Source organism: Ceratotherium simum, chromosome 13 (genome assembly GCF_057802395.1).
Source record: "Ceratotherium simum simum isolate JZ-2026a chromosome 13, ASM5780239v1, whole genome shotgun sequence".
Lineage (NCBI taxonomy): Eukaryota > Metazoa > Chordata > Mammalia > Perissodactyla > Rhinocerotidae > Ceratotherium > Ceratotherium simum.
Window position 1 is genome coordinate 44,756,388 of NC_141912.1, and position 23,312 is coordinate 44,779,699.

A 23,312-nucleotide genomic window follows, 5' to 3' on the forward strand; every position below is an offset into this window, starting at 1 on the left:
TGTGAGGAAGACTAGCCCTGAGCTAACATCCATTGCCAATTCTCCTCTTTTTGCTGAGGAAGATTGGCCCTGGGCTAACATCCATGCCCATCTTCCTTTACTTTATATGGGACACCGCCAGAGCATGGCTTGATAAGTGGTGCGTCCGTCTGCGCCCAGGATTGGAACCTGCAAACCACGGGCTGCCGAAGCGGAGCGTGTGAACTTAACTGCTACGCTACCGGCCAGCCCCCACCCAAAATAATTTTTTGTGCTTCTAGTTCTTAAAATATAAAAAAGTCAACTGCAACCACCTGTGTGGGTGGATAATGGAGAACACAGTATAGATGCAAAAAAAAGGTTCTGCAGGAATTTCCAGACGGGATTATCTGGGTGGAACAGGAAACTGCTTTCAGAAGGTACTCTGGTGTTTTGGAGGGAAGGAGTCATACACAGTAAAGGTATTAAGAAAAATCGCCAAAATTCAGTTTCAAGACTTGTAGCAGTCTCTAGATTTCAAAGAGGTCTATATAATTCCTAGATGCTGCTCTAAACCAGAGTAGATATGATTTAAAAAAGAAAACTATTAAATAATTGAACTTCTGGAGTTGCAGAGGGACATTCCACCCCCTGGAAATCAGGGCCATTTTCACTGGATTTGGGGTTCTCTGTGGACACATCTCAGTGGCCAGGCCTTATTCCATGGCACTCCCAACAGTGGCAGGTGAAGAGTTCCACCGCCAACTTTGGGCAGGACATGTGTGTGCCTGCGCATGTGTGTTTGGGGGGAGACTAAGACATAGACAAAGGCCAAATGGGAAAAATATGTGAGTTTCATGGCTGTTCCAGCCCTTTCTTCTTTGTAGGCACAAAGAGGTTGAACCTGTTAGACATGAAGATCCCCTTCACCTCTCGTTAGGTTCTTTGGTGAGTAAAAACATGTGTTTCTCTCTCTCTCTGTCTGTGTGTGTTCATTTCTGACTTTCAATAACTGAAGGTTGCAGGTGTGATAGAAACAACCTGTACACAACACTTACAAGTAAATTCATTAGAGTGACAAGTTTACATTACACATAAGGTATTCTAATTTCAGATCCTAGTAAAAAAGAAAAACGGCCTCTGTAGACTGGAGGGAAAATTATGTTATACAGCTAGTGGTACTAAAGTGCAAATAAGCTAAATAAAGACAATTTGAAGACTGTTTCTAGTCTCTGCACTCTAAGTTATCAAGATATTAAGGTATCAGGGTATTAAACTTTTACAATTCCACAAACGATTTATGAATATTCTGTGTGATTCCATTAATTGTCTGCATTTCTGGCATGAGGTATTCAGTTTGGTTAGACTGTTTTTTCTTTTGCTCTCAGGCATTTGGCCCTCAAAGACTAGGTAGGTAAAAGCCTTGTTTATAGGATTTGACTTGGTGAAGTATTTTAGAGTTGGAGCTCCTCAAGATCATGCCACTGAGAGAGGCTTTTCTTGCCTGGCTGGAAAATCAGGAGAGTGAGGCCTCCACCTGGAACTGAGGAATGTGCCAGATGTGGGATGGTGCACCTTTTAGGGGGGTCCACTGGCCAAATTCCCAGTGGATTCTGGGAAAGGATGTGGGATCCCACTTGAGATGCCTGGTGCCCTTCCAATGCTGGGGAACTCCAGCAGGGGTTATGGCCTGAGCCCCCCCGGGGGATGGGTTGGCCACTACTGACTTGAGTTAGGCTCAACACAGAGGCTCCTAAACCCGGATTTTGTAAGAAACACATACACGAAAAGTAAACATTTCTTGGTATGCATGAGGGACCAGTCTCATATCAAATAAGAAGCCAAATATCTCAATGACTTGTTTTCTGAGGAAATGTGTCTGCTTCCATCAAATATAGAGAGGGTGTGGGGGCAGCTTCCAGTGGTGATGGTCTGAGCGTGGGTATGATCATTTGGCTAGAAATGTGTTCTTTTGGTTGGGTGCAGTGTGGGGTGGAGTAAAAATCGGTGTTTTCTTAGAAAGGGAGGACAGAATGGATGCATGAAGCATAATTATACTAAAAATTATTTGTTGTTCATCTGAAATTCAAATTTAACTGGGAGTTCTGTATTTTTATTTGCTAAATCTGGCAACTTACAGCAGAGGTGGCACAAAGGGATGGATTTGAGGGCTAACTAGGAGGTAAAAGTGGCCAGACTCTGGTATGGCTTGGATATGAGTCAGGGGAAGGTATGGGAGAAGGAAAAGTGGCAACAAGGGGGATGGTGGTGCTGTTGCCAGGGCAACATGTGGTGTCTAGCCCATGTGATGTCTTTATACATCTAGAGAAAGATGCCTTCTTGGGGGCCACAGTCCTGTAGATGCACTGCCTGGTGAGCAATGTGCAAGCTAGATTTCAGCCCCCATTTGTCCCTTGTGCAGTGAACTACTTACACAACCATACACAGCAACCCTGGACTATTATTCACTGAAATAAGAAATGCTGGACAAGTATAGGTTTCTGGAGGGAGCTCAATTTTGGGAAGTTGCATTTGAGGAATCTGTGACACACACACGTTGAACTGTCCAGGATGTAGTTGGGCATGTGAGTCTGGGGTCTGGTATATGAGTGTGAAAAAAGTCTCCTGTAGAATGTAAAACCCAAGCCTGTGCCTTGTGGATGCAGGGTCTAGATGTAAATTGCCGGATTGGAATATTGATCCCAAACTGAGAAATGAGCTCAAAAAGACTCTTGGACCTCTGGGGCGAGACAAAAAGCAAATTCTCTTTGGGAACGCTTCTTCACCGCAGGGCACAGGGGACTCCCCAGAAATAACACCCATGAAGATGAGTACCTGAGAAAAAACTACAATTGGATCCACCACAAGGAAGTGTCAGTGGGTGAAACCAGAGACCATTTAGATGATTAACCATGGTTAGAATTACAGTATGAATTACCAGCATTTACAGTGCGTGGAATTCCATTTTGTAGTAACTTGACACCCAGACATTAGCTTTTCCCAGCACTAGCTGAGGAATTTCTAAATGGGAGGGAGGAGCTTAGGGGTGGCAATCTGGTACATGGGGCGGGGCTAGAGGACTTGTCTTGAAACTGTATTTGCAAAGCAGCACGGTGTTTCTACTTAAATTCCATCTGTTTATTTGGGGAGATGATGAAGATTATGGAGGTGGCTAACCCCTGCCCCTAGCCGTGCCTAGGTGTTGTCACAGGCTTTTGACCCTAATTTTAACCCTTTTCTGTACAGTTTCTTGATGGTGAAAAGCTGGTCAACAGGGAAACTAGAATTAGATTATTTCCAAAAGAGATGAGGGATGGGGAAATGGACAATGCATTCTCCTGACATCTCTTGTTCCCCCCTTTTAAGCTGGATGGACCTCCAGCCTCTTTTTCCTGGGCCAGAGTTTCCCAAATTGTGTTTCCTGCATATCTATAGATATTATAAGAAAAAAGGTTTCCAGGGTCAAATTCGTTTGGAAATGCTATATTAAAAAGGGAGTGTATTAGTTTTCTAGGGCTGCCGTAACAAAGTACCACAGACTGGGTGGCTTAAAACAAGAGAAATTTATTCTCTCACGGTTCTAGGGGCTAGAAGTCTGAAATCAAGGTGTCAGCAAGGTTGGTTCCTTCTTGGGGGCTCAAAGGGAGAATATATTCCATGCCTCTCTCTCTTAGCCTCTGGTGTTGCCAACAATCCTTGGCATTCCTTGGCTTATAGATGCATCACTCCAATCTCTGCCTCCTTCTTCGTAAAGTGTTCTCCCTGTGTGTCCACATCTCTTATCCTCTTCTTATAAGAACACGAGTCACTGGATTTAGAGCCCACCCTACTTCAGTATGACCTCATCTTAACTTGATTACATCTGCAAGGACTCTGTTTCCAAATAGTCATATTTACAGGTACCAGGGATTAGGACTTGAACATATCTGTTTAGGGGACACAGTTTAACCCACAACAGGGAGAAATAGATTTCTTCATCTTACAATTTGTTAGGCTTCAATTTTGGCGATTCTGTAAACGAGAGTGGACAGAGCATGCTGATTTTTTCAAATTCAAGTAATCATGAAAAACTTAATTTTAATGGAGTGTCCCATGCGACCAGTGTTCTGAGGAACATATTTGGGTGGGTGGGGAAGAAGTGGAGCCTCTCTCTCATTAAGCCTCTGTTTAGCAATGACCACTCACTTTCCTAAAGGTTTACAGTGACTGTACAGTCTGGTTGCCTGATGGTGGCTGCTCCTTATGGCTGCTCTGGCCAGAGATCCTTGGCAGCCGCTGGGGTGGAGATGGCCTCTTTGTGGGGGCCCTGAGGCCTGGCTAGTGAGGCTGGGGTAATATGGTGGGGTAGGCTGGCCAATCCAGGCCATGCTGGAGGAGAGCCTTTGGTGTTTGTGGCTATGGGGCTCCGGTTTTAGACGTCCCAGAACTGGCATGATGTTGCATTTTCTGAAGCTTGAAATGGGATATTGAGTCTGCGAGTTCAAGGGCGCATTGGGGAACATTTGACGGAGCTGCTCTGTCCCAACAGGCAAGTTGTAAAACGCATGCCCCTAGGGGGTGCAATTCACATTGTAGACATGGTAGATCAAATTTTCTTGTAGTAAGAGTGGCCTGTTTTCAAAACATCGGTATTTTGTGACAATTTTCCAGCAGTTGTCAATAAAGTCCCCTGAGGAAGGGGCACCTTTTTCTAGTTGGTACAAAGGTGACATATGGGGTAAAGGTGGTCCTGAATGGGAAGGAGAAGCCATCACAATGGGCTCTTGGAATGTTAGGTCTGAAATGGCTCTTGAGAGAGGAGTGGTCCAACTCTGGATTTGTTAAGAATCTTGCTTACAAATAATAGAAACCCAACTCCAACTGGCTAAAGCCAAAGGAGAACTAATCATAAGAACAGGGATGCACCTACAACTAAGGAACATACTGGATCCAGGGACTCTGGCACAGTCAGGACCCACCTCTGTCTCTCTGTTCTCTCTTCTCTGCTCTTCTTAATGCATCTGGGACCTACTTTCCTTCCTTCTTAGTTTACGTTGTACAAAACCTGGTGGCAGACAACTCCTGGGAGTCACATGGTAGCGATTCATTGGCCAGCAGAGAGATTGGCCTCTTCTAGGTTCCAGGGTCAAAATCCTGGGGAGGAGACTTAATTGACTCAGCTTTGATCAGATCAATCAAATAGCCTGTGTGTGTGTGTGTGTGTGAAAGAGAGAGAGAGAGAGAGAGAGAGGGAGGGAAAGAGGGAGGGAGAGAGAGAGAGAGACTGTAACCACAGCAACTGAGTGGATGTTGGGAGTGGGACGGGTAATGGTCACACATCCTACAGAGGAGCATTGCAAACAGAGGTCCAGAGACAGAAAATGGCTTGTCACCAGTTGCATAGTCAGTTGACAGCAGAGATGGGAGTGGACCGAGATCTTATATGGCTAAGTCTGTGTGTTCTTCATAATCCAATACTGCCTCCTTTCAACAAAGTGGTGATTTTATTGATACAATTTTGCATTTCAAGGTAAAAATTTTTACTAAAATCTAATCAGAAAATTCTGTAGCTCTTCCAGAAGAGGCAAATGGAGAAATGAAGAACTATAAAGAGAAAGACATTATATAAATACTCAGGGTGTTTCCCAGTCCATTAACTAAATACTTGCATACCTTCCAGGGCTGGGGCCAAAGAGATGTGTTTAAACAGTGAAGGAGACGGAGTAATTGGGAGGTGCTTCACAATCCCTACTTCATTGGGTTTTAGGTATGCCTTAAGTTATTTGCCCTTCAAATTTGTGAGGTGGGTATTGTTAACTCCACTTTTCAGATGAGGATGCTGACATTCAGCAAGATTATTACCCAAGATGATGAGAGAGCCAAGATCTCAACTCAACCCGAGTTTGCCCAATACCAGCGCGGTAACTCTTTATTATTAATCCACAAAGACTGAATAGTGATGAATGAAACATTCTGACATGACATTTCTGCAGGTTTCTGGGACAACCGCTGATCACCTGGGGTTGCCCTTCTTTTTTTTTTTGAGGAAGAGTGGCCCTTCGCTAACACTTGTTGCCAGTCTTCCTCTTTTTTCTTTTTTCTCCCCAAAGCCCCAGTACATAGTTGTGTATCATAGTCGTAGAGTTGTAGCTCTTCTATGTGGGACACTGCCTCAGCACGGCTTGGTGAGTGGTGAGTATGTCCGCGCCCGGGATCCGAACCAGCGAACCCTGGACTGCTGAAGCGGAACTCCAGAACTCAACCGCTGCACCACCGGGCTGGCCCGGCGTTGCCCTTCTTGTAATAACGGCTGCCACTTTTTTGAGCAGTTGTTATGTATCAGATACTGTGCTAGGTTTGTGATCGCATTTAATCCTTAGGACAACCTATGAGGATGGTACTACTGATTATCTATTTTACAGGATAGGAAGTTTAGGCTTAAGCTATTGCCTTTTCCTGAGTATTCTATGAATAAATTCCTATTAGTTAAATGCCTAATATAGTGCTAAGTTAATAAATTAACAAAACTCTTGACCAATTGGCCTGATACTACACACGCGTGATGTATCCACTCTCTGCCACTAGGTGACGTCACGACCAACCCCACCACTATATTCCCTGCCAAGAGCCACCGCCGATATCTCGCGAGAGCCGTGGTTTCCTCCAAACTGTCTTGGATATACGCGCGGCGTAGGACACTTTCGTCAGGGTAGTTTCATGGTTTTCAGTCAATCTTCCTAGACTAGGGCTTTAACAAGGTACTTACTGCCTTTCAGCCACCCGAGTTCTCGCGAGACTTGCTACTCTGCTTCCCTCCACCCCCTTGCGCCTGCGCAGATCTCTTCAAAGCAGAAGGTCGCGCTTGGAGGAAGTGGTGGCTGTGGGTTCCGCGTTCGCAGCGCCATTACTACTTTTCTGAAGGTCCTCTCGGCCGCTTGCCGAGACACCCCGCCACCAAGATGCCTCGAATTATGATCAAGGGAGGCGTGTGGAGGAATACCGAGGTAAGTCCCCTTTTCCCGCCGTCCGCTGCCCTCCGCCCCCTCTGGCAGCTTGTGCGCAGGCGCGCGGAGGTCGGGGAGGCGTGGAGGATGTGCCCAGCGGGGTTTGCCGCGGGGGCAGAGCGGGGAGTACCCTCGGGGCCGTTATGTGGTGCCAGGCCCGTTGTTACCTGAGCACGTCTGGGGGCGGACCGTGGTTTAACCACCTGCCAAGCACTTGTTAGGCCCGTCGTGAACATTTGTTAAGTGAGGACGCGCCCCCCGCCCTGGAGGAACTCACAGTGTGGAGGGGGAGATAGGACATCCGCGAGAGTTGGTTTTCTGGGACACCCCCGTCCCTCAGCCCGGGCACCGTGTCTCTCTCTGACACTAAAAAATAAACAAGTGCTGTGGCCACAAGTTTGTTGCTTCATTGACTTGCTTGTAGAGGGGAAGCAGCTGGAGTGCCAGGTTCAAAGAGCCCATTTCTGCCCGCATCTCCGGTTATCTGTTATCAAGGCATAGCTTGTCTCTCCTCCCGACAGATCCTGTCGCTTCTTGTCTTTCCGCCTCAGCCTGGATAGAAGCCAGATAGGACAGACTGCCTACAGTAGTCTCTTTGCTTCCAGAAATGTAGCGGATAATGCCAGTGGTGAGCCAAAGGGCAGAAGAGAGGGAGTAAAATAGAAATAAGATTTTAATGCCATTTGTGTTCAGAGTGCGCTGTATTTGTCGGTTTCTGGAGCACATCATATCTTTTCCTGCCTCTTCCCCCTTGGCGTCTTTCTGACCATCCTTCAAAACCCAATTCGGAAACTCTTCTTCGAATTTTTGCCCATTCACCCTGTAAAAATTAACTGCACCCTCAGGGGTCCATGGCACCTCTTTCATCTAGTTGTATTTTGCTTTGTCCTTTTGCAAGAATCACATTCTTCTGTGTGATGCTGGTAAGTTTCTTTTTTTTTTTTTTACTTTATTTATTTATTTATTTTTTTTGTGAGGAAGATCAGCCCTGAGCTAACATCCATGCTAATCCTCCTCTTTTTGCTGAGGAAGACCGGCTCTGAGCTAACATCTATTGCCAATCCTCCTCCTTTCCCCCCGCCCCCAAAGCCCCAGTAGATAGTTGTATGTCATAGTTGCACATCCTTGTAGTTGCTGTATGTGGGACGCGGCCTCAGCATGGCCCGAGAAGCGGTGCCTTGGTGCGCGCCTGGGATCTGAACCCCGGGCCGCCAGTAGCAGAGCGCGCGCACTTAACCGCTAAGCCACGGGGCCGGCCTGCTGGTAAGTTTCTGATAACCTCTCACAGCCTCAGTTTTCTCATTTTTCTAATAGGGATGATAATACTACTTACTCTCTTGAGGATTAAGTGAGTCAGTACATTTGGAACATTTAGAACAGAGTCTGCTGTGTAGTAGTCTTTCAGTAAGTGCTAGTTGCTATTTCTTTCTCCCAGCAGACAGCATTGTAATTGTTATCCCTAGAACCTAGATCAGTAACTAATATGAAGTAGGTTGCTTGGCAGATGTTTGTGGAATGAATCTAGTAGGATAGATAACTGGTATGTATACCTAGTTGAAGATGTGTTTGAGTATAGCAGTACTGCAACAGAGTTACAAATAAACTCTGTGACAGCCTTGCCTCAGAGCTTGCAGAGCAGGAAACAGGCTGCTTAAATTGGAGAAGAGATGCCTTCTGGGAGAGAGACAGATGTACAAAAACAAGTAACAGCAGGATTCCTATGCAGTGGCCAAAGCCCTGTAGTCTTTTTAAATCTCTGATGATGGGGGTGGAGGTGGAGTGGCCCATGTATGTATGAGCCATGTAGCTCGAGTTTAATGTGGAAAAACGCCTAAAAGTAAAATGCCCCAAGTGGATTCATCTCTGGCACTGTTATCCCTGGTGTGTGTGGCTTAGCTTGCTGGGCTTCCCTGGAAATGGTGAATTCTATATTGGAGTGGGTGCCCTGGTGAAATAGTATCTAGAGACTGGGGGAGGCTGGAGGCATAACTGACCCGTGAGGTAAGAACTGACTTAATTCTTAGGTTAGATCTGAGATGTGGATTTTTGGGTCAGAGTAAGAGTTATGGGACTGGAGAGAAAATGCCATTTGTAAACTGGAGACAGGAAGCCTGGATTGGAGAGTGGATTCACCAGGGTCTTGACTTGCTTCTTGAGGGCTGGATGTGGCCTATTCGATTCTTTTTCCCCAAGTACCCAAGATCCGGTACAAGGTAGGTGTTCAGGAAATGTTTTCTGAATGAATGAATAAGTGAATGAGCTGTACCCTTTTGAAGAGAATGACAGCTACACATTGGAGAATACTTTTTGTTAATCTCTATCAAATAGGGTCTCTCAGATTGGGCTGTACCCACTCCCAATTTATTGGGGGAGTGTTGTGTGTAAGGGAGGGTAGGATATCCTAAGGGATTTCCTCCTAATTTCTTGCATTTGGCTGATTCTGGCTTGCTAGAATGAGGTTTTTGTACTTTCTGTTTAAACCTAGGCGGGGTGTGTGTGTGAGTGTGTGTGTGTTTCTCTCTCTTTCTCCCTAGCAACCCTGTTAGAGTTAATTTAAATTTTGTCTTTTCTTGCTTGGAGTTTTGTGATTGAATATACTGTTTTTCTTTGATAATTTTTTAGGATGAAATTCTGAAAGCAGCGGTAATGAAATATGGGAAAAACCAGTGGTCTAGGATTGCCTCATTGCTGCATAGAAAATCAGCAAAGCAGTGCAAAGCCAGATGGTATGTACAGTTAATGAGTGGAAAACAGTAAATGACCTTCATTATGATGAACAAAATGTCAGTTCTTTGAACCTTACCAAAGAAAGCAGGCATTGTGATATAACAGAAAGTATGGAGTGGGAGATGGGAATTTAGGTTTAAGACTTAGCTGTCACTTGCTTCCTCTGTGATCTTATGCATCTTAGGATCACCCTGTATCGTGCCCCTGTTTTCTCCTCGTTAGGGATAATAGTACTTGGCCCTAACTGATGGAGATATGAGGCTCAAATGAGTTAATGTGTTTGAGAGTGCTTTGTGAAGCATAAAATAAATATACTTTTAGGTACAAATGGATCCCAGCTTATAAGTGGATGTGTTCTAAAAGTTTGTAAGTTGGTTGTCTTAGAACTTACTTTCCCAAAGAAATAGATGATAAATAATGGTTAATTTTCTAGGCTAGTTCACAATAGTTGAGTGTCCTCATTAACACAGTTGAAATCTTTTATATTTGCCACCCCGCGATATGACATAACCCAACACTACACTTGAGGTTTCCCCTTTTAAGTCACAAGGTAGTGGACACATTAAGCCGTTTACATGTGGTTTGGGTATGAGTGATCTGGCCCTAACCCTGACCCATGTGGTACTAGAATCATATTTTAGATTGTACAAGAGTGACCTAATTTCCTAGGCAGCTGGGTAGGGGGAAAGGATCAGAATGTAGAGGTTGGACCCCAAAGAGGAAGGTGGTCCTCAGCCTGAAGAAGTGGTTCGGATTTCTGCTTTTCTTAGTGGAGCTAAGGTCCTGCCCCTGTGTTAAGGAAGGCTTAAATCTTGTTTGCCAGCCTCTCATCCACCTAATTAGACTGGTTGGAAAAGATGGGTTGGGTGGGGCATTAGAAAAGACAGAGGATGACATAGTAGTTTTACTTAAATTTAAAAACACACCAAACAAAAGCATATGATACTGAAAAGCATTTAGTGAGTGTAAGTCAAATGCTTAAAGAAGTAAGCCAAAGGTGGTGTGAGAAAGTGCTATGAAAACCAGAAACACTATAAAAATATGAGGTGATATTGTCTTATTTACTAATAATTTCAAAACCTCTAACACAGTGTAAAGTAAATGAAAACAATTGATAGTTGAGAAGGAAGGCATATGATCATGTTTCAGTCAAGTTATCTTTTTTAAGCATTGTTAACCTTGCATAATTAAAATACATTAGCATTTGGTGAGATGGGGAATGTTGAATGGGGTAAGTTTAACCAAAGAGTGAATATTCTGTTGTAAAAAAATAACAGCTTTTGTAATTGAAGGATGAGAGTTAGCTTGTGTTTTTTAGACACTGGAAGTCAGTGTATCTAGTGTGTAAATAGGATATTCATACTAGGTGACTGATTAATGTCTAAAGTGGTGTCTTTTTAATAGGTATGAGTGGCTGGATCCAAGCATTAAGAAAACAGAATGGTCCAGAGAAGAAGAGGAAAAACTCTTGCACTTGGCCAAGTTGATGCCAACTCAGTGGAGGACTATTGCTCCAATCATTGGAAGAACAGCTGCCCAGTGCTTGGAACACTATGAATTTCTTCTGTAAGTGAATCTTCAAAAGCGGTATTAAAATGTGTGTATATCTTCTGAATGAGGCTAAATAAACATGTTCTGTCTTTAAACATTTAGTTACAGATCTGAGTAAAGCCAAAAGAGCTAAAGCTATTGGAGTATGTACTCCTGATTTCATGTGGTTGATCAAAGTTATGTCATCTGTTATATGCTTTTTAAAAGAATAATTTAAAAATATTATACAAATTATACATGTTCATCATAGAAGATCTGAGAAAAAATAGTAAAAAGGCAAATAAAAGTCACTCATAATCATACTGCTGAGAGTTGACCATTGGAACATCTTGGTTCTTCACTGAAAGTTTATTTGGCTGTAACTGCATTTGTGCTTAAGGAGCTGCTTGGATCCTATTTCATGGTGAATAGACACACTCACTAAAATTAGAGGGAATTTTAATACCATCTCTTTCAGGTGAAGCAGTAGTAGAAATGCATTATTTTGTTAATGCCTATCTATTGGGCTTTGAAAGAAAAGAGTGCCAGCACTAGGAAACCTGCTATTTCTAGGACTAAATGTTGTCTTTCTAAGACTAACGCCTCTGGACTCTTCTCTAGGGATAAAGCTGCCCAAAGAGACAATGAAGAGGAAACAACAGATGATCCACGAAAACTTAAACCTGGAGAAATAGATCCAAATCCAGAAACAAAACCAGCACGGCCTGATCCAATTGATATGGACGAGGGTAAGTGTATGCTTGTGAGAAATTCGTTTCTTTGGTAACCAGAGACTCCTTAGGCCTCTTTGAACTCCTTTATTTCCTTTCTAAACTCCTCTGACTTTTTAGAATCCCAATTCTATCTGCAGTTGTTATTCTAAGTCTCTTTCTAAATGTGTCCAGTCTTCTATTATAGAGAAATGCCTCTTTTTGGACAATGTCCTTTTGTCTTCTCATTTTTCAATTGATTGATTAAATTAAGCAGTGTAAAACTACTGGAAAGATTTCCTGGAGGCTAGAGGTAAGCCCTTGAGGATTCTGTGTTCTCATTCCCATTCTGCAGAGAGAGGCAACAAGTCAGGATTTTGGGCTCCAGTCCTCCTATTAACTACTACTTTGACTTTAGGCAGGTAATGTAATCTTTGTGAAGAGGCAACACTGCATTACTGTGTTGGAGACTTATGATGCTTCCTTGAGACATTGAATCAGGAATCAGAGGAACTGGATTTTAGACCCATATCTGCCATTTACTAGCGATTTGACCTTAGGCAAGTCATATCAATCTCTCTGAGCTTTGATTCTCTTTCCTGCCAGATGGAGAACAATAATGTCTGTCTTACCTTACAGGATTGTTGTGAAGCATTCAGTGAATGTTTGTTGAGTTTTTGAAATTTAAAAGTGTGAAGGTAGTGGTTCTCAAAGGCAGGCTGTGGCTAGGCTGTCTGCATCATTGTCACATGGCAAACTTTTAAAAATACAGGTACGAAGGCCTCCCCAGGAGATCCGAGTCAGTAAGTCGGGGAGTGGGGAGGTAATCCTGGAATCTGAGTTTTTTTAAAAGTGCCCTTGTGATTCCATTGGACAGCCTTGTATAGGAATAGGCATCAGTAATGAAATTTATTCTACTTTGGGGAGCCATGGAAAATATATTGGAGGGAGAGAAATAGTTTTGAGGAAAAAAAGGTGTATTTAATGAAGATTATCAATTCCCTTATAATAATAGTTTTTATAATGTTTCACAATTTCTCTGTGCCAGTTAGTTGATGATAATGAAGGATATGATAGTTTTAGCCACTGTTTATAATGAATACTTGCTAGATGCTTTACCTATTTAATTTTACTTAGCTCTTCTCAACATCCCTGTAAAGTAGGAATTGTTATTCCCATTTTATAGATGATGAAACAGGCTCAGGGAGGGTAAATAAGTTATATGAGGTTACATAATTAGCAAGTGGTGGACCTGGCTTTTAACTTAGGTTTCTCTGACTTCAAAAACCCAAGCTATTTCCATTAGGCTACACCATATAATGATTATATGTATGGTTTTTCTCATCTTAACCACTAGAGTATGTCTCACATACTTTGCTTCTGTTGGAGAAGAGCTTAGTTTTTCTTTTCTTTATTTTTGCAGATGAACTTGAGATGCTTTCTGAAGCTAGAGCCCGGCTGGCTAATACTCAGGGAAAGAAAGCCAAGAGGAAAGCAAGAGAGAAACAGCTGGAAGAAGCAAGGTATGGTTGTTTCCATCCATAGTTGAACAGTTAGTCTCTGCATCCTCATGTCTGATAAAACTGCATGATTTACCAACCCTGTTGGGTAAGTAAGAATTGCCCAATTCCAATTTTGCTAATATTCTTTGGTTTCTTTATTACTTTGGAAAAGTCATATATTTTTTTCCCCTAACCATTTCAGAATGGTTATAGAAAAAAAATACATATTTAAAAAAATTTTGTAAGACGTGGCAGAAGTAATACCCAGATGGTTCACCTGGTGTGTTGGATTTGTTCTGTTAGCATAGGAGAGCTTCATTTGTTGTAGCCATCTGGGAGTCAGATGCCTAGAGGACACGCAAGGCTCTGTGACTTTTGCATGACTGCCGGTTAGTTACTCTCCTTGATTAGTGTTGGGCAGGCACGGGCTGTGAAACAGGAAACTCAGCTGAACATAGAGGGAGTTAATGAGCCTTGAACCAAATTTTAGGCTCTCATAGAAATTTTCATTTCAAAAGTGAGTAGAATTCAGTACTGCCCTCTACTCAAGGTTTCCTTCACTTTCCTCTTCCTTTTTCCTTTTGGTTGGATTCATGATTGACATTTTTCCTGATGGCCCAGAAACTAAGATGAAGTGGATAAAGAGAAAAGCTGAACTGTATAAGAGCTTATTAGCTTTTGGAATTCAGGCATTTTGGAATAACCTCTCTAGCCTACACAGCTGCCTTGTTTGGTCTCCAAGTTGGGAAGTGCTTCCTGACCTGATGACTAGCATTGTGTTGATGGTCTCCCCAGTAATTGCTTTGGAGTGCCAGATCCTGGGATGGAAGAGTCTTTCATGCCTGAGGATGCTTGGCATAGCTGGCCAATCACGAGCCCAGAATAGTCACTTAGGATGGGAGTATGACTGGCTTGGGACAGTAAACAGAAACCAAAAGGAGGTACTAAATTTTCTGCCCAGTCTCAGTCACCTTTCTATTCTGTACACTAATTAGGGTTAAGTAATGTGAGTAAGTTGAAAAAAATTCACTTCTCTATTTTTGTCCATGGTTGTTTGGGGACCAAATTTTTTGAGCTTTTTAACCGTGTGGGTTGGGCCAGGGATATGGCAAGTGCGTATATGAAAAATCTGCAAGTGTGGCTGGTATTGCTTGCTTTAAATAAATTTTTGCAGATTTAAATTTACCCTACACTTTGTTGTAGATTTTCTTGTAGAATCTACACATCTTTTTAATTTGTGTCATACATTTGTCTTGTAGTAGACTAGATTGGTCTGTATGCAAAATGCGGTGCAGGGCTGTTTACATCGAATGCTAAATTACAGATCTGTTTTATAACAAAGCTTTTTTTTTTTTTTTTGTGAGAAAGATTAGCCCTGAGCTAACATCCATTGCCAATCCTGCTCTTTTTGCTGAGGGAGATTGGCCCTGGGCTAATATCTGTGCCCATCTTCCTCTACTTTATATGTGGGACACCTACCACAGCATGGCTTGTTAAGCGGTGTGCAGGTCGCGCCCGGTATCTGAAACCACGAATCCTGGGCTGCCGAAGCGGAGTGCTGGAACTTAACTACTGTGCCACTGGGCTGGCCCCTATAACAAAGCTTTTTACTGATTATAAAAGTAATACACTTCTCCTTCAGTGTTGTACTGTTTTCTTTTTCTGGCATCGTTGATATAATGCTATGTATAGCTTGGTTATAGTCACTTAGTATTATATTGTAAAGGTTTTCTAATGTCACTTAAAGTCATTATTTCCATTATTTAAAGAATGAAATTACTTTACTTTTGAAATGTCTTTCCAAGCCTTTCTCTCTCTTAACGTAGATGTACGTTTTTGTGTGTGTACACATGCAGTAACATTTGTGTGAGATCGGATCATACTGTCTACTGTTTTGATGAAAAGTTATTCGTTAATCTTATTGGGGTGCCCTTGTAAGTGATGAATCATTTTTCTCTTGCTGCTTTCAAGATTTTCTCCTTGTCTTTGGCTTTCAGCATCTTTAATATGGTATTTCTGTTTGTGAATTTCTTTATGTTTATCTTGCAGTTCGTTGAGCTTCCTGGATGTGTAGGTTAATCGTTTTCAATAAATTTGGGAAATTTTCAGCCATTATTTTTCTAATATTTTATTCTCCTCTTTCTCCTTTCCTTTTGGTATTCCTGTTGTGCATTTTGGTATTCCTATTGTGCATATGGTCACTTAATGGTGTTCCGCATTCTGCAAGGCTCTTTTCATATTTCTTCATTCTTTTTTCTCTTTTCTTTGGATTGCATAATCTTTATCCATCTGTCCTCAAGTTTGCTGATTCTTCTGTTAGTTCGAATCGACTGTTGGGCCCCTAGAGTGAAGTTTTATTTCAGCTTTATACTTTTCGACTCCAGAATTTCTATTTCATTTCTTTCCAATCATTTCTGTCTCTTTATTGATTTTCTCTATTTGATGCACATTTTCATCATGATTTCCTTTTGTTCTTTGAACATATTTATAATGGCTCCTTGGAACTCTGTTAAATCTGACTTCTGCTTGCTCACAGGCAGTTTCTGTTTTTTTCTGGTATATGGGTCATGCTGTCTTGTTTCTTTGCATGTCCTAAATTTTTTTGTTGGGAACTGGACACTTGAGATGATATATTGTAGCAATTCTGGGTGCTATGTTCCCCCCACCCCCTCCTTGTTATTGTTATTTGCTTGTTTAGTGACTGGCTGGATTATTAGTGAAGTCTGTTCTCCCCTTTCCTCCCCCGAGAAATGTGAAACCTCTGATGTTCTCCTGAGGGCACAGTCTTGGGTATGCCCACAGTCACCCTGGGATGATGTGGTTTTGACAGGACTTTCTTTGACCATCTTTGCCCCTGGCTACACTCATCTGTTAAAGTCTACTAGTTGGCAGCTGATTGCTGTATTGTTTTCAACAGTGTCTTGGGGCATAAATTGCTCCACAAACTGATCCAGTCAAATTTGGGCTCCTTTGAAGGGGTAGTTTCTGAGGTCAGTGTTTGATATTTGTTCTGACCCCAGGAGGGCTCCTCTCGCTTTGCTCTTTCTTTGTTTCTCTCTGGCAGAAGTTTAACCTATATCTCCAATGAATCTATCGGTTTCTTCCCATTTTCCTTTCACCACAACTTCGTTGTTTTGAGAGTGCCCTTAGGCTTGAACGTCTCTGTACTCTGTTGCAAATGAAGGCAGTTTCTTTGGGGAGAGATTTGGAGTTCTCTGTTCTACCCCTAGTCTGATGTGCTTGTCTCTGAGTGACACGCCTACTTTAGGAGCTGATTGCTTGGTTGGAGAGGTGGTGGTGTGGGCAGCTGCCCGAGGTCTCCTTGGCTTGCCTCACCCAATGTGGAACCCTCATCCCACAAGCTGGGGCAAAGGCTTTTGGGCCTCCGGTATTCTCAGCAGCACTGTGCTGAAAGTAGAGCCTCTGTCTGGGCAGAAGAAGAAAGCCCCTACTTCTCGGCCACTCTTAGCCTGTGCAGCAGGTATCTGGAGGCAGGATGAGAAATGCTGACATCCTGCCTCTTCTGGAATAAAAGCCCTCCTACTGGGAGCTGGAGAGGAGAGAGAGCCCTGTGTTTTGGCTGCACCAGTGTGGAGTGGAGTTTTGCTTCCCTGAGCTGGGAGGGGGAAGAGAGCGAGGGAATGGGTCTTGATTTAAATATCAGACTCTCACTTTTCTTACCGAATTTTAGTAGATTTTCTTGAATAAATGTTTCTTTGTTTGCTGTATCTTCTTAGGGTCCTTTCTAGAGACTTAATGTAAATATATATTTTTTACTAATTTTCAGGAGTTTCACTGCAGAGTGGGTCTGCAGAGCCTCATGCTGGAAGTTGTTCCTTTATACTGTTTTGTAACTTGATTTTCCCTCCTTTCGTACTGTGAATAACTTTTCTCATCGTTAAAATTATAGCATCATGGGAAAGTACAAAGAAAAAAGTAAAATTAAGTGAAATTCCAACCTCCAGTAATTATCACTGTTCATATTTTGATGGGTGTCCTTCACATCTACCCCTCTATATATTCACTGATAGATATGCATGTAATTTTTGCCTGTTGCTCCATAGCGTGTAAACTTTGTAACATTTTATACACAGCAGTGTGTCTTGGGTATTTTTCCACGTCAGAGTAGATTTACAGTGTCGACGCAAATAATCCATAACAATCTGTAAATCAAAATTGGGGTGAGTTTATTATGAGCCAAATTTGAGGACCATATAGCCTGGGAGAGTCCTTTCACAAAGGAATGGAGCACTCCAAAGCAGTGGGGCTGTACAGAGTGGTTATATACCGTCAAAGAGCATGTATCACGTATGACTGCAAAGTCCCTTTTACAGTGGTCATGAGATTGCCCTGTTGGCATAGCGATTGATGGACACGGCAGGTATCAGGTCTGCTGTCTCAATGGGCACAGCAGGTAGCAAGTCTGTTGTCTCAAGTTGGTGGTCACAGGATGAGTGCAGCAATCAAATCCTAGCTTAGGGAGAAATGCTTATCCTTAAGGAAATGCCATTGTGGGGGAAGTTGCATCCTTACTTTAAGGGCATTTGTTCTTGTCTTTGGGACATGTTAGTTGCTTAAGAAGATAAACAATGTATGTTCAAAGGCCACAGGCCCTTTTAGAAAAACAAGGTCAGGCTGAATTAGTTTTATACCAAATGGCTTCCTCATATGCTCCAATATATCCTGTTGCTTGCCATTTATTTATCAACAGGTTTTTTAAAGATTATGTAGATGACTGTATAGTATCCTATCTTATAGCTGTGTTATAAATTCTCTTAACTAATTTCTTATTGTTGGACGGTTAGATTGTGTGCAGTTATCCACTCTTCGGAACAGTGCTCCGTGAACAGTCTCGTAGCCAAGGCCTTGTTCATGTTCTTATTTATTTCCTCAGGTTAAGGGCTGAGGAGTGAAATTATTAGGTAAAAACTGAAAAACTTTAGGGTTTTATAATTTTTATTTATTTATTTTTATTTCCCCCAAAGCCCCAGTAGATAGTTGTATGTCATAGATGCACATCCTTCTAGTTGCTGCATGTGGGACACGGCCTCAGCATGGCCGGAGAAGTGGTGCCTCGGTGCGCGCCCGGGATCCGAACCCCGGGCTGCCAGCAGCAGAGCGCGTGCACCCAACCGCCAAGCCACGGGGCCGGTCCTTTAGGGTTTTAATGTGTATTTCCAAATTCTCTTTGGGGAAGGCTGTAGCAGTTTACTTTCTCATTACTGTTGTGGGAGACTGTCCACTTTTGCACCCTTGCCATTGAAACAAAAAACTGAACACTTAATCAGATATGCAGAAATGGTACTTGATTTATTTATTTATTTATTTTTTATTTTTTGTTTATTGCAGTAACATTGGTTTACAACATTGTAAAAATTTAAGGTGTACATCACTACACCTCCACTTCTACAGATGTGTGACTCTTTAATTATTAAGTCTACCTTTTGTCATTTTAGCTTTTTGCATTTTTTTCCTTAGTGGACTGTCTATTTCCTTTTCTTCTTTTTTTTCCTTGGGATGCATTTTTTAGAAACTTGCGTAGATATCTCACCATTCCGAATATTAATTTCAATTATTTTTTCCTATTACTTGCCTTTTAATTTTGTTTTATGATTTTTAAAAAAATAGTGCTACAGAGATATAAAATTTGAAATTCAAAGCTGCTGATCTTTTGCCTTTAGTTTGTAATAAGTGGGTACATTCTCTTCCAGAGATAAGATACATATTTACTTACAGTTCCTTCTGGTTTTTCTTTTTGTGTTAGTGTGTATGTACCTTTGAATCAAAACTGGAATATATTTTAGTGAATGGTATGAGGTGAGGATTTAAGTAAATATTTCTTTGCCAAATAACCAGATAGTTTTCTTAACTCAATTGGATGATCCATCCCTTCCCCATGGTGTATGATTTTCAAGATGATCCTGCATTCTTTTCCTGCAGGCGTCTTGCTGCCCTGCAAAAGAGAAGAGAACTGCGAGCAGCTGGCATAGAAATTCAGAAGAAAAGAAAAAAGAAGAGAGGAGTTGATTATAATGCTGAAATCCCATTTGAAAAAAAGCCTGCTCTTGGTTTCTATGATACTTCTGAGGAAAACTACCAGGCTCTTGATGCAGATTTCAGAAAATTAAGACAACAGGATCTTGATGGAGAGCTAAGATCGTAAGTTGTCTTTCTGATTTTGAAAATGGGCAAGTATAGTAGGAATTTTATGGAGGGCCAAGTATTATCCTTGTCAGAGCCAGATTTGTGTTAGGCACAATGTGGCCTACATAATGCTTTTATTTATTTAATGGATTCACCTTCCTGAGAAAACCAGGGACCTGGCTGTCATGTTTTTAGTGCAGAATGCTATTTGCGACTCTTGAGATCTCAGCACTTGGCCCTTAGTGAACTCTCTGCTCACTGGGTCACAATCTCAACATTTATGTACATTTGTAAACAGGTTAGTTGTTTTACTAATGGCCTGAAGGAATTTGTGAAAATCTGGTCTCATTTTTTTAGTCTTTTCTAGTGAAAATTTTATATGGTTTTTCTTAAAATGAAATTCAAAGAAAAAATTACCGATGCATTCTTAAATCTTTTTTACTTAATGGGGATAAGTAAGTATATTCATAAAATGTTTATTTTAGGGTGCAGAGGATTTTGCCTATTTTTAGGGATTTTTAGACTTTCTTTAATTTTTACATTGGAATATTATGGGGAAACCTTTTATGATTGTCAGATTTTTAGTTTTCTACTCCCTGATTGACCTTCCATTTCTATTGACATGAATTGTTACTCAACAGCAGATGTCAGCCACTGTGAACACGATTTTCTTGGATGCACTCCATTGTATGTATTTCACAAATTAGGACTTTGCTTTAGGTAGCCTGTACAAATAAAGAGACTGAAGAGGAAAACAAATCACCCGGAAGGAGTAGACTAGGTGGGGGAAGGGGATGACATGCGGAGGGGAAGGAGGCCTTCCCGGAGCTTTAAAAGACAGCTTTGAGCCTGGCTTTAGACTTCTTAACAACTTTTTAGTGTTATTTGTTAGAAGTTAACTATCCTTTTAAAAAAATTTGTGAATTAAAACAGTTTTCAAGGGAATTTAAAAATTCACGATGTTTTAATTCTCTCCCCTTCATATAATTGTTTTCCTTTTTGTATACTTGTCTTCCTCATTTTCCTATGTGCATACATATTTTTATGTGACTATAATCATGATATAGGAATAGTTTTATGTTTTTATTTGACATTATATGTAACATTTTGCTTATCATCATAGCCTTTATAGTTACATAGTTTTAATACTTAGTACTTAAATTACTTAGTATATCCGATTTTCCTAATAATTCTATTGCTATTCTAAGTCTGCATTCCTCTTGAATATAGTGGGTAGATAATGGCTTAATGTGTATAGTTGTTGTCTTTTTGTTAGTAATTTTCTTAGAAATGGGATTATTTTGTTCAAGTGTATGAGTATTTTTATGGCTTTCAATGTTATTGTCTATATGTAACTTAAAAATCTCTTCTCAACCTGATCCATGACAGTGAAAAAGAAGGAAGAGATAGAAAAAAAGACAAGCAGCATTTGAAAAGAAAAAAAGAATCTGATTTACCCTCAGCTATTCTTCAAACTAGTGGTGTTTCTGAATTTACTAAAAAGAGAAGCAAACTAGTACTTCCTGCCCCTCAGGTAATCTGATAAAAGCAATTTTTACGTTGTGTGAACTCATATCCTTATCATTTATTCAGCAAATATTTGCAGGCGTGTGTGCCAGGCTTTTGCTAGGTGCTGGGTGCCCTTAAGAAATTAGCGGTGTAATAGATGAGCCACATAAAAATAAGTCATGTGTTATAGATGATAAATAAGGAACAGCTTCTCTGTATAAATTATTATATCAGGCCTTAAACTGCTCATTGATGGTGTAGTAAGTAGTTGTCAGCTCTTAGCAATTTGTCAGCAGGTTAGGGCTCCAGGCCTCTTATTTGTAGCTGACCAGGAAAAAGGTGTCAGTTTGGTGTGTGGACTTGAGACTGCTTTCTTTTAGGGAATGCTTTGTTGTGGCATACTTCTCTTTGAGACAACAGCTGTGAAAATCAGTGTGGGAGTTGCAGAGAAGAGAGAGAGAAACATTCCCTCATTCAGCTTATCACAGGCTCTGTTCCTTTGACTTAATTATAGTTGGTCAGAAACATGGAATTTTCAATAAACTCTTGCTTTGTTTTGAGTAGTACACTCTGTAGAATTGGACAGTTTAATGGAGGGATGGACTTAGGAGGTGAGAGGAGCTTCTTTCCCCAGTGAGTGCACTGGCTACATCAACACAAGATTCTTGGTCACAAACAAAATAATTGTGTCAGATGCTGCCACTCCTAGTAGTGATATTTCTTAAATTGAGATTTTGCCTGTAATTTTTTTTCTTAGTACTCCTTAGGATATTTATTTTGGTAAAATTAAGAATAACACCTTTTGATTTTCTTAGGGCTCTTGTGGCTTAGTGGACTCTTCTCTGTGTATATGATGTTTTAATTGGTTTTCAATCATTCTCCCCTGTTGATAAGTAGTTTTGTACAAACTATTATTTTATGTTCTTGGTATATTAATATGTTGGTTGGTTTGAAAGAATTTCAGTATGTAGATATAATATAAGACTTTGCAGCTTGATACTATATTATATCTGGAATTTTTTCCCCCCACATTATATAGGGAAGACTTTTAAGAAATTTATTACTGAAATTTTCAAACCTACAAAAAGTAAAGAGAGTAGTACAATGAACCCCTCTGTACTCATCACACAGCTTCAGCAATTAGTCTTTCTGGAATATGGAAGTTTTAAGCTGTGTTGTTCTCTGGTTAAAATATTGCTTACTGTGATAATTGTGTCATTTTAGATTTCAGATGCAGAACTTCAGGAAGTTGTAAAAGTAGGCCAAGCAAGTGAAATTGCACGTCAGACTGCTGAGGAATCTGGCATAACAAACTCTGCTTCCAGTACTCTTTTGTCTGAGTACAATGTCACCAACAACAGCATTGCCCTTAGAACGCCACGAACGCCAGCTTCCCAGGACAGAATTCTGCAGGTAAGCTGTCATATAGTAGAATGAGTCTTTCACTTTGTTTATTGTCCTTAGAAGTATCAGGAAAGAGAACATTAAGTGGTTTGCTTTTGCTTCTTTTAGGGTAAACAGTTTGAAACTTGAGTCCTGAATGTATAGATCCTAGAGATTTCTGTAATAGGGAAGCTAAATCAGCAGATTGAGTAATTAAGTGGTTTCTTTTCTGTGTTTATTAATTCATAGTTTTGTTTGAAGTTAGGCCTTCTACCTTCATTAGTCTTTAGTACCTGTCAGTAAAGTACAGCATGTAAAAATTTCATGTTGCCTAGCAGTCCTAGAAAGAAATCAGACATGTAGTCAGTAATTTTTAAAACTTCTTTGCGATTCTGTACTTAGCTTGACATAGACTGTCATCAGTACTGCCTCCCTCCCTCCCCTTAATACATGGGGTATATAGTCTGTGTTCTTAGTGTGTCTGCGTGCCAGAGAATCGCCAAACCTAACAAAACACTGTTGAGTCCATTAGCACCCTTACATCTCATTTCTTCTTCTCTAATAGTTAGAAATATAATTTTAAGGTCTTGATTCAGGAGTTAAATAGTCCTGTAAGTCTTAGTAAGAAAAATAGTCATGCCCCTCATCACTTGCTCTCTAGAGGCTTCAATTATGGCTCTTTGCTTTTATCTTTATTGCTAAGACACTTGTTACATGTTGGGTTTTTTTCAGTTTTAGGTGTTATTCTGCCTAGAATTTGAGTATTTGGTGCTGTCACACTCTCTGCCTCTGTCATGCATACATACTCTTTCCATTCCTCCATCTTCCATTATAGTTATATGTTATCAGACTTCCATTGTTGTTTG

General features: G+C 41.1%; 1 protein-coding gene across 3 annotated transcripts in view; it reads left to right on the top strand.

Moving 5' to 3' along the window:
- The first annotated feature begins 6,774 nt into the window (after positions 1 to 6,774).
- The window catches only part of CDC5L (cell division cycle 5 like), a 41,230-nt gene continuing 24,692 nt past the window's right edge, over positions 6,775 to 23,312 (top strand). For all 3 annotated transcript variants that reach the window (XM_004424065.3, XM_087438670.1, XM_087438671.1), the window contains exons 1-8: positions 6,775 to 6,941; positions 9,564 to 9,667; positions 11,073 to 11,234; positions 11,820 to 11,947; positions 13,332 to 13,431; positions 19,351 to 19,569; positions 20,944 to 21,088; positions 22,288 to 22,476. In XM_004424065.3, coding sequence (XP_004424122.1) covers positions 6,897 to 6,941; positions 9,564 to 9,667; positions 11,073 to 11,234; positions 11,820 to 11,947; positions 13,332 to 13,431; positions 19,351 to 19,569; positions 20,944 to 21,088; positions 22,288 to 22,476 — 1,092 coding nt within the window. In that variant the 5' untranslated portion in view covers positions 6,775 to 6,896. The remainder of the gene's footprint in view (positions 6,942 to 9,563; positions 9,668 to 11,072; positions 11,235 to 11,819; positions 11,948 to 13,331; positions 13,432 to 19,350; positions 19,570 to 20,943; positions 21,089 to 22,287; positions 22,477 to 23,312) is intronic.